The 15926-nt window shown below is 33.3% G+C and overlaps 2 protein-coding genes across 5 annotated transcripts in view; one reads left to right on the forward strand and one right to left on the reverse strand.

Moving 5' to 3' along the window:
• The window catches only part of LOC129795849 (alpha-catulin), a 140868-nt gene that overhangs the window by 92686 nt on the left and 32256 nt on the right, over nt 1-15926 (forward strand). The gene's annotated exons all lie outside the window — the stretch shown is intronic.
• LOC129795837 (SLIT-ROBO Rho GTPase-activating protein 1-like) overlaps nt 1-15926 on the reverse strand; it is a 42231-nt gene that overhangs the window by 9921 nt on the left and 16384 nt on the right. For 2 of the 4 annotated variants that reach the window (XM_055837340.1, XM_055837341.1), the window contains exons 2-6: nt 13273-13622; nt 3933-4116; nt 3339-3855; nt 1408-1629; nt 1-754 (exon numbers count right to left, since the gene is read on the reverse strand). In XM_055837340.1, coding sequence (XP_055693315.1) covers nt 1-754; nt 1408-1629; nt 3339-3855; nt 3933-4116; nt 13273-13348 — 1753 coding nt within the window. In that variant the 5' untranslated portion in view covers nt 13349-13622. The remainder of the gene's footprint in view (nt 755-1407; nt 1630-3338; nt 3856-3932; nt 4117-13272; nt 13623-15926) is intronic. The other 2 variants (XM_055837339.1, XM_055837342.1) reach the window with 1 other exon arrangement.

A 15926-nucleotide genomic window follows, 5' to 3' on the forward strand; every position in this document is an offset into this window, starting at 1 on the left:
GTGCAAGTGAAACAAAGTGATCGAAGTAGATGATGGGAAAGAGAGGCTCCCGGAGTTCACGAAGGTACAGCTTCAGTACTCCACAGACGGAATTAATATCCGATGCATCTGTTGTGTCTGCCAGGGGATCTTCACCCCTTTCGAAGCCTTCACGGAAATTTGAAATTTCCACCTGTGAGCCAGACACACGGAAAATACCCTGATGATGGAGCCCATAGAGATTAATGACACGTATACAGCTTCGCATTATGAGGGGAATCTCCTCATTAGTTGCCTCGAGGTATTCCTCGAGTGACCCCCCAAATAACTTTGGCTGCCCCGAGATATTCATTCGCCCAATGCGCTTTCGCTTTGGCACATTTGTCTTCACCATGGGATGCCCTACAGCACCCCCAGCTCCATCTTTGGTCAGCGATGTCCGCAAGAATTCCGCCTTTGCATCTAAGCGCGCAATACGCGATGTTCCCAAAATATATTCACGAATTTTTGTGATGTAGAACTCCTCAATCTCCTGCTTGTCTGCTTTTTGCTTTGTCAGCTCCTTCGATGCCCCATGTAGGGCTGGATCACCGAAGAATGACGTCAAATCGTAGTCTTTTGTATTTAGGATCTCCAACAAATTTATCTCAGCCGTCTCCAGGGTCTTCCAGATTTCCTCAGACTCTGTCCGAAGATTACTAACACGCTGCTCCAAATGCTGCAGTCTTGCCTCCATCTCCTGATGCAGAGCTTTCTGCAGTTCTGGTTCAATCGACTATTTGTTTTTTTTTGTAACCACAACAAAAGAAAATGTATCCTTTTAGAAAAGGAAGACTTCAGGGAGGATATAGAGATTATTTTTCATAAACAATCTTATCCGCTTTACCCCATCTAACGTATTATTCGTTTCTATTTACAAAATTCTTCAAATAAAACATTCACCGATGTTTGCACTTGAAATGTTGATTAAATGGGGATTTATTCAAAAGGGAAAAAGCTTTTAGGGATAAATGTGTGTGTGGAGAATTTTCCAAGCTGCCTGAAGCAAATAAAACATTTCATTGCAAAATGGATAAAATTGCAGATGCATTTTGAAAAGTAATTCCATGAAAAACTCCTTCACAGTGAAATACATACATCCACCTACGGGGATGCCTAGATAGGTGTACAAAAGGGTTGAAAATAGAGCTTATATTGCATTGATGTGGAAGCTTCACAAAATTAACCTTGAAAAACTTTCAATGGCGCATCTCGAGCATATTATTTAATTTTCTATTCTCTGTATGCGAACACAGCAAAATGGGAGGATGAGATTTCATAAAGTTTAATTTTAATTTTCTGCAATATAATACACCATATATGCCAATATTGTGGAGGAAAATTAAATTCAAACGCATGAATGAATAGAATATATTGTATTGAACTTACCTCAACGAGATGCTGCCCCTGAAATTCCAATCTCTTGGGTATCATGAAAGCACTGTGGTGCTGTTCCAGGAATTTCTGCTTATCCGCCCGGCTATCCATTGAGTGAACGATGTGGGAGAGATTTTCGGCATTATTTAGCATTGAACGGCATCTACCCTGATCAGCGGTAACGTGCATAAGGAGTGCCCTTGAAACAACTGAATGGAATCCCAAATCCATGCACTGAAATGGAAAATTTTCATTTTTTTTCTTTCAAATTTTTCCGCAAAAATTAATTAATAAATTTCTTTAATTTTCTTTACATCAAACCACAACATTTTAAGTAATAAAGTTTGTATCAGAATACACCTATCCACAGTGAAAGAGACATGTGAGACATGAGAATTACATTAATGATGATCCCCCAACGTTGGGGTAATTAAAAGTGATGCGGGAGAGTGCAAAAATAGCCGGCAGGTACAAATTAGACGCCGAAGCATCATTTACTTCCTCTCGTACAGCAAAAAGGGATTGATGTGAGTTTGAAATTACAATAATTTATCCACAGAAGGTCAATTTCCGCTCGTCAAGTTTTTTTTTCTTTTTATTTTGCACAGATGGAAAGGGAAATGTTGCGCTGATATGATAGGAAAAATCTCTTATGCACAATTTAGAGTAAATTCAAAATAAAATGAGTTTTATCCGTTTTATCGAATGGAAAACACTTGAGAATTAATTTATTACAAAGTAACGATTGCCTAGCATAAAATGAGGGCGGAATTTTAAATTTTTAACAGAAAAGAATTTAAACTGGAAAATCTTGTTAAACTTTGTAACCGAGATTTTAATGAAAGTTTCATGAAAAAATGAACTAGAATTAAATTTTTGAAAATATGAAAAAAAATAATAATTAATAATAATAAACAATAAATATAAAAAATAATTGAAGGAAACAAGAATTTCTTTTTATTAAAAACAATTTAAAAAAATATTTTTTTTGAGCAGTAATTTTTAAAATTGATTGACATTAAGAATAGTTTGACCAATGGGTCTTATTCAGCGACCGAGAAACCCTTGAAATTCGCTTGAAATCTAGAAATTTCAAATATGTAAAAAAAATTAAGGATTTCAAGGATTTCTTGGTCGTTGAATAAGGCCCAATGGGCCTAATTCAGCGACCAAGAAACCCTTGAAATCTTTGAATTTTGTATTGAAATTTCAAGATTTCAAGCGAATTTCAAGGGTTTCGTGGTCGCTGAATAAGGCCCAATATTAGATTTATTTTTAAATAGGATTTTTTTAAATTTATTTTTCGAATTAATGCCCAGAAGTATAGAACAACTAATGTATGACTATACAAGAAAAATTTTTATAAATATGATAAGAGTGTCTAAGAGGGGCGTGCGATCAGAAAAAAGGAAATAAAGTGACTTCAAAAATTATTTTTAGAATAAATTTTTTTTTCGATTTTGATTCTAGAATTATTTTAAGTCATCTAGAGAAAGGTTTAATAAAAAAAAATAGATAAGAAATAAACGCGCGTAACAATAGTTGAGATAATTTTTCTAATTTGGACTTTGAATTTATTTGGGATGTTTTTCAAAGTTTATATTTTTTTTTAATTATGACCCTGAAAAGATTTTTTGGCACTAAAATTTGAAAATTTGACTTTACATTTTTTAAATATAAATTCTTAAATATTTTTTTTACATAAAGATTCAGTTATTAATTAAAGTTTCAATTATCTATTTTCAGATTACTATTATTTTTGTTTTATCTTTGTTTTCTTTTCTATAGAGTAAAGAGAAATGTTTTGCACATATTTTTTTTTTTATTTAACAAGAACAAGATTATTTCACATAAAAATAACTAAATAAAGAAAATAAAATAAAGGTTGCAAGACAATGTCTTAAAGAAAGAATAAAGAGAAAAAAAGAGTATTTTGTACTCACATCAATGAGATCACTGAGGTCCTCAACAAAGTACTTGTGTATTGTCGTATTGGACGCTTCGAGACATAGTTGATATTCATTTTTGGCTTTGAGCGCCTTGAGACGTGCATCTGTGTATTTATTGCGCCTCTTTAGCACCTCCTTCTCAATCAGTCTGTACTTTTTGCTCCTCTCGAGCTTCTCCTTGGGAATTGTCTGTTGCAATTTGGTCCGTTGATTCTCAGCTGTGCGCAATTTTGTCTCAGCCGCCTTGCATTCAGTCTGATAGCTGTGATATGTCTTCATTGTTGTATGCAACTCCTGAAGGACACGAAGGATTTCCTCATGTGTCTCATAGCCAATTTCCCGGCAGCGCCGGTAGATGCGCTGAATATCATCAATTACACTCTGAAGACGCGTCACAAGGTGCGTGGAGTAGATCTCAGCGAGTGTTGCGTGATCTTTTGACAGGGACTTTGTGTGATTGATCATCTGCTGCCAGCAGGCATAAGATGAAAAGAGCGGCCACTGCTCTCGTCTACGCAAGTTACCCACCAATGCAAAAATTTAATTATTTCAAAATTAAATTAAATTCCTTCCCAAAAATACACTCACTTTTGCTTTTGTTCTTTGTGCCGAAGTAGGAGACTCTTTGCCATCTTTTCGAGACTCTTGCTGTAATCCAGCTCCAATTCACCGCGTCTCCGGAAAAAATCCTGCAACTCCTGAATGAGTGACACCTGAGATTCAACCCTCACATCGAGACACCTCAGTTGCTCATTAAGTTGCAATCTAATGTCTGCAAGTGTAGCAAACAAAGGGATTCAATTAATTAATTAATTAAATCATCATTTCGTGACATCATTCAATTAATTCTGCCCAAATTTGCCTGTGGAACATTGTCACACAGTAACGGCCTCACAAATTACGAACACTATTTAATTAACAAAATTCCTTCCAAAAGTTTCTCTTCTCTATTTAAAAAAAAACTTTCCGAGAGAGTTTCCGTAAAAGACTTCATAAGAAAGATTCATAAATCATTGCTCATTCTGTGACCAAGCCCTGTGTGAAAAATAATTGAATTCTATTGAATTAAAAACGCCCCTGAATCTCGTGGGTTTTACATGCGCCACACACAAAAAAAAATCAACCAACTGATGTATTTTGGCTTATGCATTGAGACTCCTTTTTTAATCGTTGTCTCGTCTCGCTTCAATTACCGTGCATTTTGAAATGTCACTGATATTGTAATTGATTGAATTTCTGTTCTATTTTATTAAAGAGCAGAAAAGTCTCTAACTAGATCTTTTCTGCTTAACTTTATTGCTATTAAGAGTTCTTTAAATTAATGCCGAGTAATAATTTATAGAAAAGTTTTTATTCGATCAATTACTAGAGCTGTGAAAGACAAATTTTGATTAAAAGAGCTTTATTGAATAGGTTAAGGTATTTTCTAACGTTAGGTTGGTTAGTTTTCATTTCAAAAAACACTTAAATGACATTTTTTATGACTTCAAGGTAGTTTTAAAAAGTAATAACTTATGCTTGATTTCCTTCTTAGTGGTGCTAGGGTTGTTTCTTATCAAACTAATCTTCTTGGGTTCGATTCTCAGTGTGATCAGATTTTTTTTCCAAAAAGTTTTTTTTTTATAGTTAATTAGGTTTGTATTTTATTTAATTGGCATTCTCATTTTACTGGCGTCAACTGCCACGTCAGCGTTCACTTACAGTTCCGAAAATAAAACAATGATTAACCCCCAATTTTATTGCATGTTTGACACAGATTTTCATTGATTTTTAAATAATTCAGTGCAATTTATGATTTTTTTTTACCGAAAAAATTTTCAACATTGATTTAGATAGTTTACGAGCCTGCAAACTAAACGTTGCTGAGGTTTTTCAGAAGTTTTTCCAGAGTTCCGTTGCAATCAAATGAATCCCAATATACTACAAGTAAACTAATAGTTTAAGATTATTTGGGGCTTCCCTGTGTTCCGGGAGAATCACGGAGAATGGGAGAGACATGCAGACATAAATTCTGTTAGCCTCACTGCCAATGTGTTTATTTATTCCAGCATACATTGAAATTCAGGCATTGTGTGTCCCCATCCAAGTGTCTGGCCAGGGTGGGAGACACCACGCGCGGGGAAAAGGACATAACACACGACAGTCGCATTGTCACCCCCTTCAACTCTTCGGCTATCGATTAATTCACAACGGCTCGTGTGTGGCAATTGATGGTTTAACAAAATGCACGAAATATCCATTCAATTGCCACACAATTGGTGATTGTCTTCTTGATTTATACAAACTAATTTTACACTTCAATTTTCTTCTCAAGCTGATCAATTTGGGTTTTAATCTCCGGAGGAATCTTCTATCCCTTTTGATTGGGAAACTGTCAATAGGGTAAAGTGTGAAATATGTACTGCAAATTCTAGAAATTCTTGAAGTTCAAAGGATTTTTTGGTCGCTGAATTCAACCCATTTAATTTAAATGTTTTAAAACATTCGCGTTAATGTTTCATAGCGACAAACTCATCGAAGAAACATTGCAGTGAATGTTTTGAAACATTTAAAGGGACAAAATTAGCTACATATGATTTTTTTTAATGTAATTCCATTGGAAAATGGGGAGTTTCTTTAGCGATTTCGTATTCTTTTTGATTCTCTCTCGTTCCTGAACGAGGTATATATGCCTGAATAGCCTCCTTTTCGTGATATGTGATGAATATTAGATTTTTTGGAAAATATTTGTAAAAATTTTGAGAATATTCGTCGTTATTTAAAGAATCTTCTTTAAAAATCTAAAATATTCGAATCACTCTGAAAATATTTAGAGAATTTTTGTAGAATTCTGAAAAGTATTTTTGCAGCATTTAAAAAGAATTATTACTGCACATTCTTTCCTCTCTGGCAATTCTGCCAACATTTCCCTCTATTGCTGTTCTATTCTATATGCACTGTGGCGCTATAAAAGAATCTAAAACAATATTTATACGAGAATAACAAAAAAATTGCCGGTGTGAGCGTGGGTTGAAGAGTTTAAAGAGAAAAAAAAACCGCGTTGGGACAACAAAATGCAATTCCCACATTAAATTTTTGCTATCTCAAACGCATGGTGAGAGTGTAGGTACATGAGTAGAGATTCCAATAAATGCCAAGTTAATTTCATTCAACATTTATTATTTTATCTCTTTCTCTCTCCCTCATACAAGTCATTATGCTTAAATAATTGCAACATTTTTTTTTTAAATATCTCAACAAAAGAAATCTTCTCACGTTTCATGATTTATTTTTCTTCTTTTTGCACTGAAAATAACTGAAGAAAATGAAATTAAAGAGAAAAATTGAGAGGGAGAGTAAGGTGGAATTTTCATTGATTTTCAATTGAATAAATTGTCATAAATTTCAACGAAAAAATTCTTCAATTGATGCATAATATACCTAACAAGCATTTGGAATTTTAATTTGTACAAATGAGAATTTGTAAATAAAATATATTTCATTTTGAAAATTAATTAATAAAGAGAAGTCATCATGAATCATGGTCAATGTTTATTGATTCTGTGTACCGCATTTTCACAAAATGCAATGCCCAAATAAACATTAAACTTTGTTTATTGACCGTGAAAAGCTCTGTATATATGCACATGCAATTTATTTTTGATTTTCGTCATTCACATTTTCGATTCATTTCTGCCGTTTTGGTTGTTTCGTCTAATTTCACAAAATTCTAATAAATTGTTTCCACCCACACACGCACTGTACAAGATTCTCAATAATTAAAAATAGGCTGGTAAAATGCTGCTGAATAAGCACTTAAAACTTTTAATTTTGCAAATAAAATTCCCCGAAATATCAAAGAGAAAAAATGATTCATCATTTTCTCAAGTAAATTTGGCATAATTAGTGGTTCAAAGGCATTTTATTGGAGCATTTGTAGCGATATTAACGTGGACAATAACATGCGATGCAAATGGAAAGCTTTTTCGTAGAATATTGGGACTATTTCATCATTAGTTTAAGGATTCTTATTCTATTGCTTGCTACCTACATAGAACCATTTATTGACGTAAGCTCTGCTAAATAATTCATTCATTTGCGAAATTTCCACAAAATTCTAACGGTTTGAGATTAGCTATTGACGACATTTATTTCAATTGCACAAAATTTAATCCAATAAATCAATGAGGAAATTTCTGCTTAAAAGCTCTCTGCAAATAATCGTATTAAATTGAATGAATTTTCATTTCTGAGAATATCCTTTAAATTGCAATTCAATGCAATTTAATAATATTGCAATATAACGCGTTAATATCCTTTTGTCAACCCTTACCAGGAATCCGTGCAATATATCTCACCAATAAAAGTAATATCAATATTCCCGGAAAAATTCAGGCGTACCTGTATCCCCCTTAGCAACCAAAAGTTCAAAATCAAGGACAAAATTGTGTTCAGATCCCCAAATAATTGGCTTGTAAAAAACATGGGGGGTTAAAATGCATCGAGGGTGTCTACCGGGGCATTGATTCGTGAGTAATTTGCATTAAATAGGGTGGCACGACAATTCCGTGTGGATTAAAATTCGCAAAAAGGGGTTGTTTCAACCCCTCTGGAGAATTTTAAAATAACCCCGCCAATCTATGATTCTTGTCCACGAGAGCTTTATTTTTAAAACGTTGCCAACTGCTCTTGTTACCAACATGAAAGTTTTCCTGTTTTCTCTTTTTTTTTCTACACCCCACTCCACCCCCAACGACGACACTTTGTGATGTGAAATAATACATATTTGCTGCCAAACACACACCCATATTTTCTGAGTCATTTTGCTTCCTCTCTTTGTATGTCATTTACCCCAAAAGAGTTTTTCCACGTTGAGGTTCTCCCGGTTCTCCCCATACCGGTCTTTTGATCCATTCTCATCTCTCACTCCAGCCGGGGGAGTGTATTGAAGAGAAACAAGGCAGTTCTTTACATGGGTTGCAAGAAGTAAAAAAAGAAGTAAAGAGATGTGTTTGAACATCACTTTGTTTACACGGTGCAACCTTATTACTTTAATAAATGTTCTTTGTGTAATTTTTCTAAAAGAAAATTGCATTTTCTGCACTTTCATCGGCATTTTGTGCTTTTTCACTGCATTTTGCGCACTTTTTTTACCCTTTCATTACTTTATCTATTCAAGGGGTTGTTCTCTTAAATACTTTTCCTCTGTGTGAAATGTTAAAAGGAATGTAGAAAATCGATTTAGGAGTCAAGGTCTATGGCGATTTAGATTACTAAACGTTATTAACGGCTTTTGCATTCGAATTAGCAGCTTTTGACAATTTATTTGTCATTTTGACATTTTGTAATGTTTAACGTTTCGCTCTTTTTACATTCTCCACTTTTTATATTATTTTCTCATTTTCTAATTTTTGACATTTTACGTTCATTCAAATGATTGATATTTCTTTTCTTCCATTAGACGTTTCTTTTCTTAGTCTGACTTTTTTTATTAAAAATTTTACGTTTATTTTAACGTTTCTTCACTTTTCTTACGTTTGACAATATTTTAAAATAAGATTTAACGTTTTTTTCTTACGTTAGATGTTACATTTCTTACGTTAGAGGTTTCTTTTTTTTGTTTAACGTTTCTTTTCTAACATCTGACATTCATAACGTCTGACGAACTTAAAGCTTAATTTATTTCTAACGTTATACGTTTATTCTAACGTTTTTTTCTTTTCTTTAAATTCCATTGAATTTTTAACTTTTGAATAATTTCTTTAGACGTTTAAAGAAATCTCCTTTGCTCTAAATTTTAGTACATTGAGATATACGAAAAACCACCCTTAATATGCCACAGCTGCACATTGTGATCATTTCAAATCTCATTTTACCCCTTAAAATAATAAATTCCCAAATTATTGATTAGATTACCCCTATTTTTGATTTATTTACTCAACTTTATGACATATAATTTATGTCATAAACACATCGGTCTGATCACTTCTACACAGAGTTGAGAATCTCTGTTCAATCTTCTGCAGGAGCCATCGTCATCTGGCAGACGCAAAATTCCCTTATGGCAATTAAAGTTGTGCAAAATTCTATACAGATTAGATTTTGCAGCAAGAAGACAAGACACACGATGAGTCTCAGAATCGAATGATTTACAACACAGCACTGTCTTGATCTTCGTGTGCATTTGGTTCTATTAAATTGGACATGAGACAAAGTGCATCATCAACACCACATTGCGGTGTCCCGCCCCCTAAAACACCCCCCTTGCCAACACAAGGTTCTCCGAGAGGAGAAACAAGGAAAACAGAATGCAATTATGGGCAGCGTATTGCATCATTGAATGTGTGTATATTAAGCTCCTTGGAGTCACCACACGGCAATCCCGGGCACTCAATCAATTTCACCCACGCATGGAGCTTGAAACAAAGCAGAGAAATTGGCAAACAAGATGAAGCGACATAGAGAACTACATTAGTTCAAAAGGGGAATATCTTACTTTAATCTGACTACTGAATGTGTGAGCTTCTCACAACGTTTATAACTAAAACACAATTATATTTTGCATTAATATCCTTAATCCAGGCCAAAAGGGTTGGCAAATTTAAAAGGGGACACTTGCCCAAAGGACATTTAGCGTGGAAAATTAATCATGCCCAAAGATATGAATACAACAGAAGTTTAAATGGGTTCTATGCTTTAATTTTTGGCATGGAGAAAGGCTTAAATTTGCAAATCCCCCCAAACAAAGCATCTCTATTCACGACATAAAACTACATGAATCTAGTTATTGTGGTTGCATTATCAAGGAATTCAACGACAAAACTCAATTTATCTCGGATTAAAGATTTTTTTCTTTCATTACAAGCACCGGATATGCGATAAAATAGAAGAAATTTTCATATTAGTTTCTTCTTGAAAGCATCCTTCTTATGAATTTGCTTCATGATAAAAACTTCTCATTAGAATTGAGAGTTAGTTGGGGGAAAAAAGCATATTTCTGTTGGAATTTGTCCATGCGGTCATCGCCGTATTAGCGTTATAGCTTAGACAAAATTTCTTTCAGTTTTCTGATTTTAGATTTAATTTTCTTCTGGATTTCATTGTACCCGCGGAAAAGCATTTGGAAAATTTCCATCATGTGGAATGGAACATCCTCTCTTCCACGATGGAGGGGCCAAAGAAAATGGCTAAAAATAGGCAACAAGAACAACAATATCACAAATAACCACCCAAAGTGTCCGGATGCTGATTTACGGAGCCCCATGAGATTACTCATACCCTGACAAGCACTCTTCTCACACACTCTCTCTGTCTTACAGTGAAAATAGGTATGAAAACAGAGAATTCGACATGGAATGAGCAATTACCCCCAAAATGAATATTTGTTGCTACTCTGTGGAGTATATAGGGGACAAAAATAGATGTGCACGAGAGCTTTTCCTTCATTCTCTACCTCCTAATGCATTTTGCAGTAGGTTCAGTACATTGTATTGTATGATGATGAAGAATCACGCCAAATTTGTTGGTACAACATACATAAAAAAATTCCCCTTTAGTATGTTTGTGAAGATTAATTGATGGGGAAATTCTGGGAATATAAAAGTGAACTAGCACATGTGAGAAACAGATGAGATTCACATAAAAGATCATCATGATTAAGTGGATTATATGAGGAATCTTGTGGGATGATTTTTTGCAACAGAGAGCATCAATCCTTTCCAAGAAATCTTCCTTCTTCCATGAGAGACTTTATAAGACAATTTTATGCTCTATAGGCCATACAGACTTTCATGCATATTCTGGTATATTTCACAGTATGATTGCATCTGACATGATCAAGTGGAAAATGTGCTCACAAGAGAGTGTTTACTGACGTCTTTAAAAAAATCACATATTGCTCTTCCTCGTGCAATATTGGGCGCAGAGTGGCGAAAACTCTTTTAGAACCACTCAAGTGTACCCTAGGTGTCTGTTAACGAGTTTTTTTTCTTACTTCATACAACAGGCAATTTCGGATAATATTCGGCAAGTTTGCAGTGAAGGAAAAAGGAGGAAATTGAGGCGAAAATTTTCAATTTAACATTGAAAGTTTGAATTCAGGACATGTTGGGAAAATTAAATTATTCTCATAGTTCTCTCTGAAGAAAATGTAACAGGAATTTAACTTAATAATTTAAAAAAACCAACATCCATTTCCTTGGATTTTCCTCCAAGAGATTACATCCAAGTGTGGATGATTCAGCAAACGATGTATTTTCTTCACTATTTTTTCTCCCCCTCATGTTAAGTATTTTTTTTACACCCACACAAAAATTTCTAACATAACTATATATAACATTTCTTCAATACACTTTAGCTATAGAGAGATGGTAAGTAAAATAAAAAAAAAGAAAAATACTCAGGACAAAGTGTTACAAATATAGAAGACAAATAAGTATAGACGTCTATTCTTCACATCATCGTCATCCTCCTCATTAGATGGGATGCCTTGAGGAGAATCACATGGAGAGAGAAAATGAGAGAGATTTCCTGCCACGCAGCAGTGACGGTCATTTAAACGTCGTGATATTGCAATAAAAACTTTGGATTGTTTTTTTTTTTGCACATCATTCGAGACTTCTTTTATATTTGCAAGAAAACCTCTATAATGTTCAGCAGCAAAATCCACCCACAATCATTACAAGAACCTTTACGTATTGACATCGTGGGTGGATTATCTGCACTTTATCCACATTACGAAGGAATACACTGTACCTACATACATATAGTTATATACCTTTTGAGAAACTACTCAAAAGCACGCAAACTTGACATTGAACCCCTCGAGCCGATGATGTTTGCTATTTACGCTGAAGATTTATTTATAAACATTTATTTACCTTAATCATTTAATTGGCAAACATCAATAAACTAAATTAAATGTCATCAATAAACTGATAAGATTCTAATATCAATTTGTTCGTCTTCCTCAACTTCCCAGTGATTTGCAAACAGAAAGTTCTTCCGATAGTGAAGTAGTCTAATCAATTTTATACCCCCTCAGTTCAATAAACATACTAGAGTATGAATATCAAGATGAATATCTTGCAGAATAAACGAGAAAACATTCTTGCAGAAAATTCAAACAGATTTTTTTTTATTTTCAATTAAGATAAGCTGAAAAAATTGGTCAATCGATTTGGTCAATTGGTTTAATTTGGGTAAAGTATTTTTAGAATCAAAAAATAAATTTAAAAGCGTTGAAACTGCATTAAAGAATGACTGAGAATTCGCTGTTGTATTGAATTTAAAAGCTTACAATTAACATGTGGGGGTAATTTTATAGCGTTTGACATTTCTTTTCAAACGTTTGACATTTGTTCCTATGACGTCATTTATAATTCTCTTCGAATTCTTAGAAATGTCAGTAAATTACAATATAATTCTTTGAAATTTGATATTTCTTTTTTAACGCTTACCAATATTTTTCTAACGTTTGATGTTTCTTTCCTGACTTTTAGCATTCTCTTTAACGTCTGACGTTTTTGACATTTTTTTCTGAATTTGACGTTTCTTGGCTAACGTCTGACCAACTAAGTTTTTTTTTACAAATATTTGACACGTTTGATATTTTTTCATACATTTAACGTTCTTTTCCCAACTTTTGATGTTTTTTTTTTCAAATTTTTATCATTTTTTTAACGTTTGACTATTCTTTCCTAACGTTTGACATTTTTCAATCATCTAAAAATCCTCCTCTTAACGTTTTTGAGTGTATTTGAGCCTTTAAAGGAAATTTCAACACAGACTGCTTAAAAAAATTAAATAACTATTTTAACGTCTCTAAATATTTCTCCATGTACATCAATAACTAAAAAATGAATAGTCTCCTTTATTCAAGCAATGGTCTTCCGGAGAAAATGCAGAGCTTATATGCTATTTATGGTACAAAAAAGTGAAAAAGATATACCTGGAAAAACATCTCGCATTTCAGGATTTGGTGCATGAATCCACCCATTTCGTTGCTGTATGATACACTGGAACATTTTCACGTGCTTTCTTGTTGGGAAAACTTTTTAATTTTTTTTAAAGTTGTGCTTTTTTATGGAAAATTTCACTGAGTTTGGACTTTGTGCAAATTCACAACCATAAGTTGCTTCTTTGTGTTTTGAGACTCTTTTCTTTTTTTCGCTAATTTAGACCTTTATGTATTTTCCATTTTACCGGAAAATTCATCACTGAACACACACACTTTATTGAGATTTTTAGAGCAATTTTTCATTCACATTTAATTCATCATTATTGCCATTTTTATTTCATCTGCAAATACATTATGATTTTATGGAGGAATTTATGTTGGAACATTTATACTTTCTGCAGATATTCTTCAAACCTTCGATGAGCAATTTCTTCATCGCTTTTTTGCACACAAAATCATTTTATAATTATTATTTTTGCATAATGGTAAAATAAGAATAAACTTAACACTTCAGTTGATGATATAAATATATTAATGTTATAAATATACAACAATTTCTTTATGTTGGGAATCGCGAAAGGTGAAAGTTAAAAGAGTCTTTGTTTTATTTTCTTTCCTTGCGCACACAACACAACTTCTTTTATTTTCCAACGTTGTCGGAGGAAAAAAAAAGACAAAAGATAATAAACTCCCAAGCAGTTTTATCATCAATTTAGGTGTCAAAAAAGCAATTTATAAAAATAACATATTGATGTGGTAATAATTTCTTCTTGCACGGCGTGTATTGCGGCATAAGCAATATTTTTATGTGAATTGAAGAAAGGAAGAAAATTGACAAGAATTAATATGAAAAGGCAAGTCAATTGCCATAATAATGTTCTTCGGTTGATTGTTGGAGTCAAAGAAATGCAATTGGAGCACAACTTGATGTGACAGAGACCATCTGTTTTGAATATTTCTCCGCTTTTTTTCGTCTCTCCTTAATCTTTCACTCATAGACGCCGCCAAGAAGTTTACATAAGCTGGCAGAAAAATAAAGTCGCACCATTATGGGAAACTTTTGGGATTTTTTTGGTAATATTCAGAGCATTTGAAGTATTTGTGAATATTCCAAGTAATTGAAGTATTTGTAATATTTGAAGTAATTGAAGGATTCGTGAATATTCAAAGTACTTAAAGTATTCGTGGGTATTCAAAGTAGGTATTTAAAATATCCATGGATAGGTATTTAAAGTAATTGAAGTATTTATGAAAATGTTAATTATTTGAAGTATTCTTTAATATTTGAAGTAATTGAAGTACTTGAACTGCTCCTGAATATTCATATAATTTTAATAAATTCATCAAAATAATTAATTTTATTGAGACAAAATTGCAACAAAATATGCGAAAAATTAGCATAAAACATGTCAATAAACAGCAACATAAACTACATTCAACCATCACTAATTAATATGGCTCTATTTTGTTGTCAACTAGTGTCGATTGAGTTGAAAACAAAATCAACATGAGGAAGAGAAACATAAAATTCCCAATTCAATCTAATCTCCACTCTTCTCTTTCTCCTAATTAATATTTTTTTTATTTTCTTCGTGGAGTTTGATTTTTTTTCTTCATTATATTATGACATTTTTATATCGAAGCAATGCGCGCAGAGAGTCACGCATTTATTTTCACTTTCTGCTGTGTATCATTGAAAAGCCGCCTCGCAACTCTATTTAGCCACATATTGAATGTTTTTTTGAGTGCACGATAATTATCATTTCACTTCCATTTGCAATGTTTCTCATGAAACATGTTGGATGACTCGTGTTAAACGATTGATGAGAAAGATCATTGATCGAGAGACGAGAGGGTTTACAGGAGAGCCCCACAACAGATAAGACAGACATAAGACAATTTTCTTGTGAATTTGTTATTGTAATTAATTTCCATTAATCATTTTGTGCGCGACGTCTTTTTAAGGGAACACCAAAAAGAGAAACACAGCAAAACGCAACACAAAAAGTCGCTCGATCGCTCAAAATGGTAGCGATCGTGATGAGAGATCACTAAAGATCGCTAACATGTCTCTCTTCCTATCTTATCTGTCGTCTTAAAAACAAACATCCAACCCATAGTGTTTTCTGCAAATATAGATCGCAGCAGAAAGTGATCGCAGAATGATCTTCACCGTGACGATTACTTCTACTGGATGATCTCTTTCAAGGAGGAGAAATAACACACAAAAAAAAATGAGAAAGTCTTTCCCGTCAGTTAGTAATTTGAAATTCAATTGATTCAGAGTGAAATTTCCACCAACAGAGAGGAATAAAACATTGAAAAGGAAATTATATGCAGAAAATTCATTTCATTTAAAAAGAAAAAAAAAAAGAGTAAAATATTTAGCATTCTGCTCAATTTCTAATATTCCATCCATAATCAGAATTGTAAGACAGCTACGTAGGAAAAAAAAAGAGAGACAGGATGCAATCATAAATGCACGCACTGGAATCAACATTAAAAAGCATTTTAAATAAATAAAATACAATATAGACGATGAGAGGGAGAGAAAGAGAATAAAATGAGAATACCATGGAGACAGACTGTGAGGTAAAAATCATTGTAATGCCTTTTTTTCAGAGTCATTTGAGCTTCTCTCTTGT

Source organism: Lutzomyia longipalpis, chromosome 4 (genome assembly GCF_024334085.1).
Source record: "Lutzomyia longipalpis isolate SR_M1_2022 chromosome 4, ASM2433408v1".
NCBI classification, from domain to species: domain Eukaryota; kingdom Metazoa; phylum Arthropoda; class Insecta; order Diptera; family Psychodidae; genus Lutzomyia; species Lutzomyia longipalpis.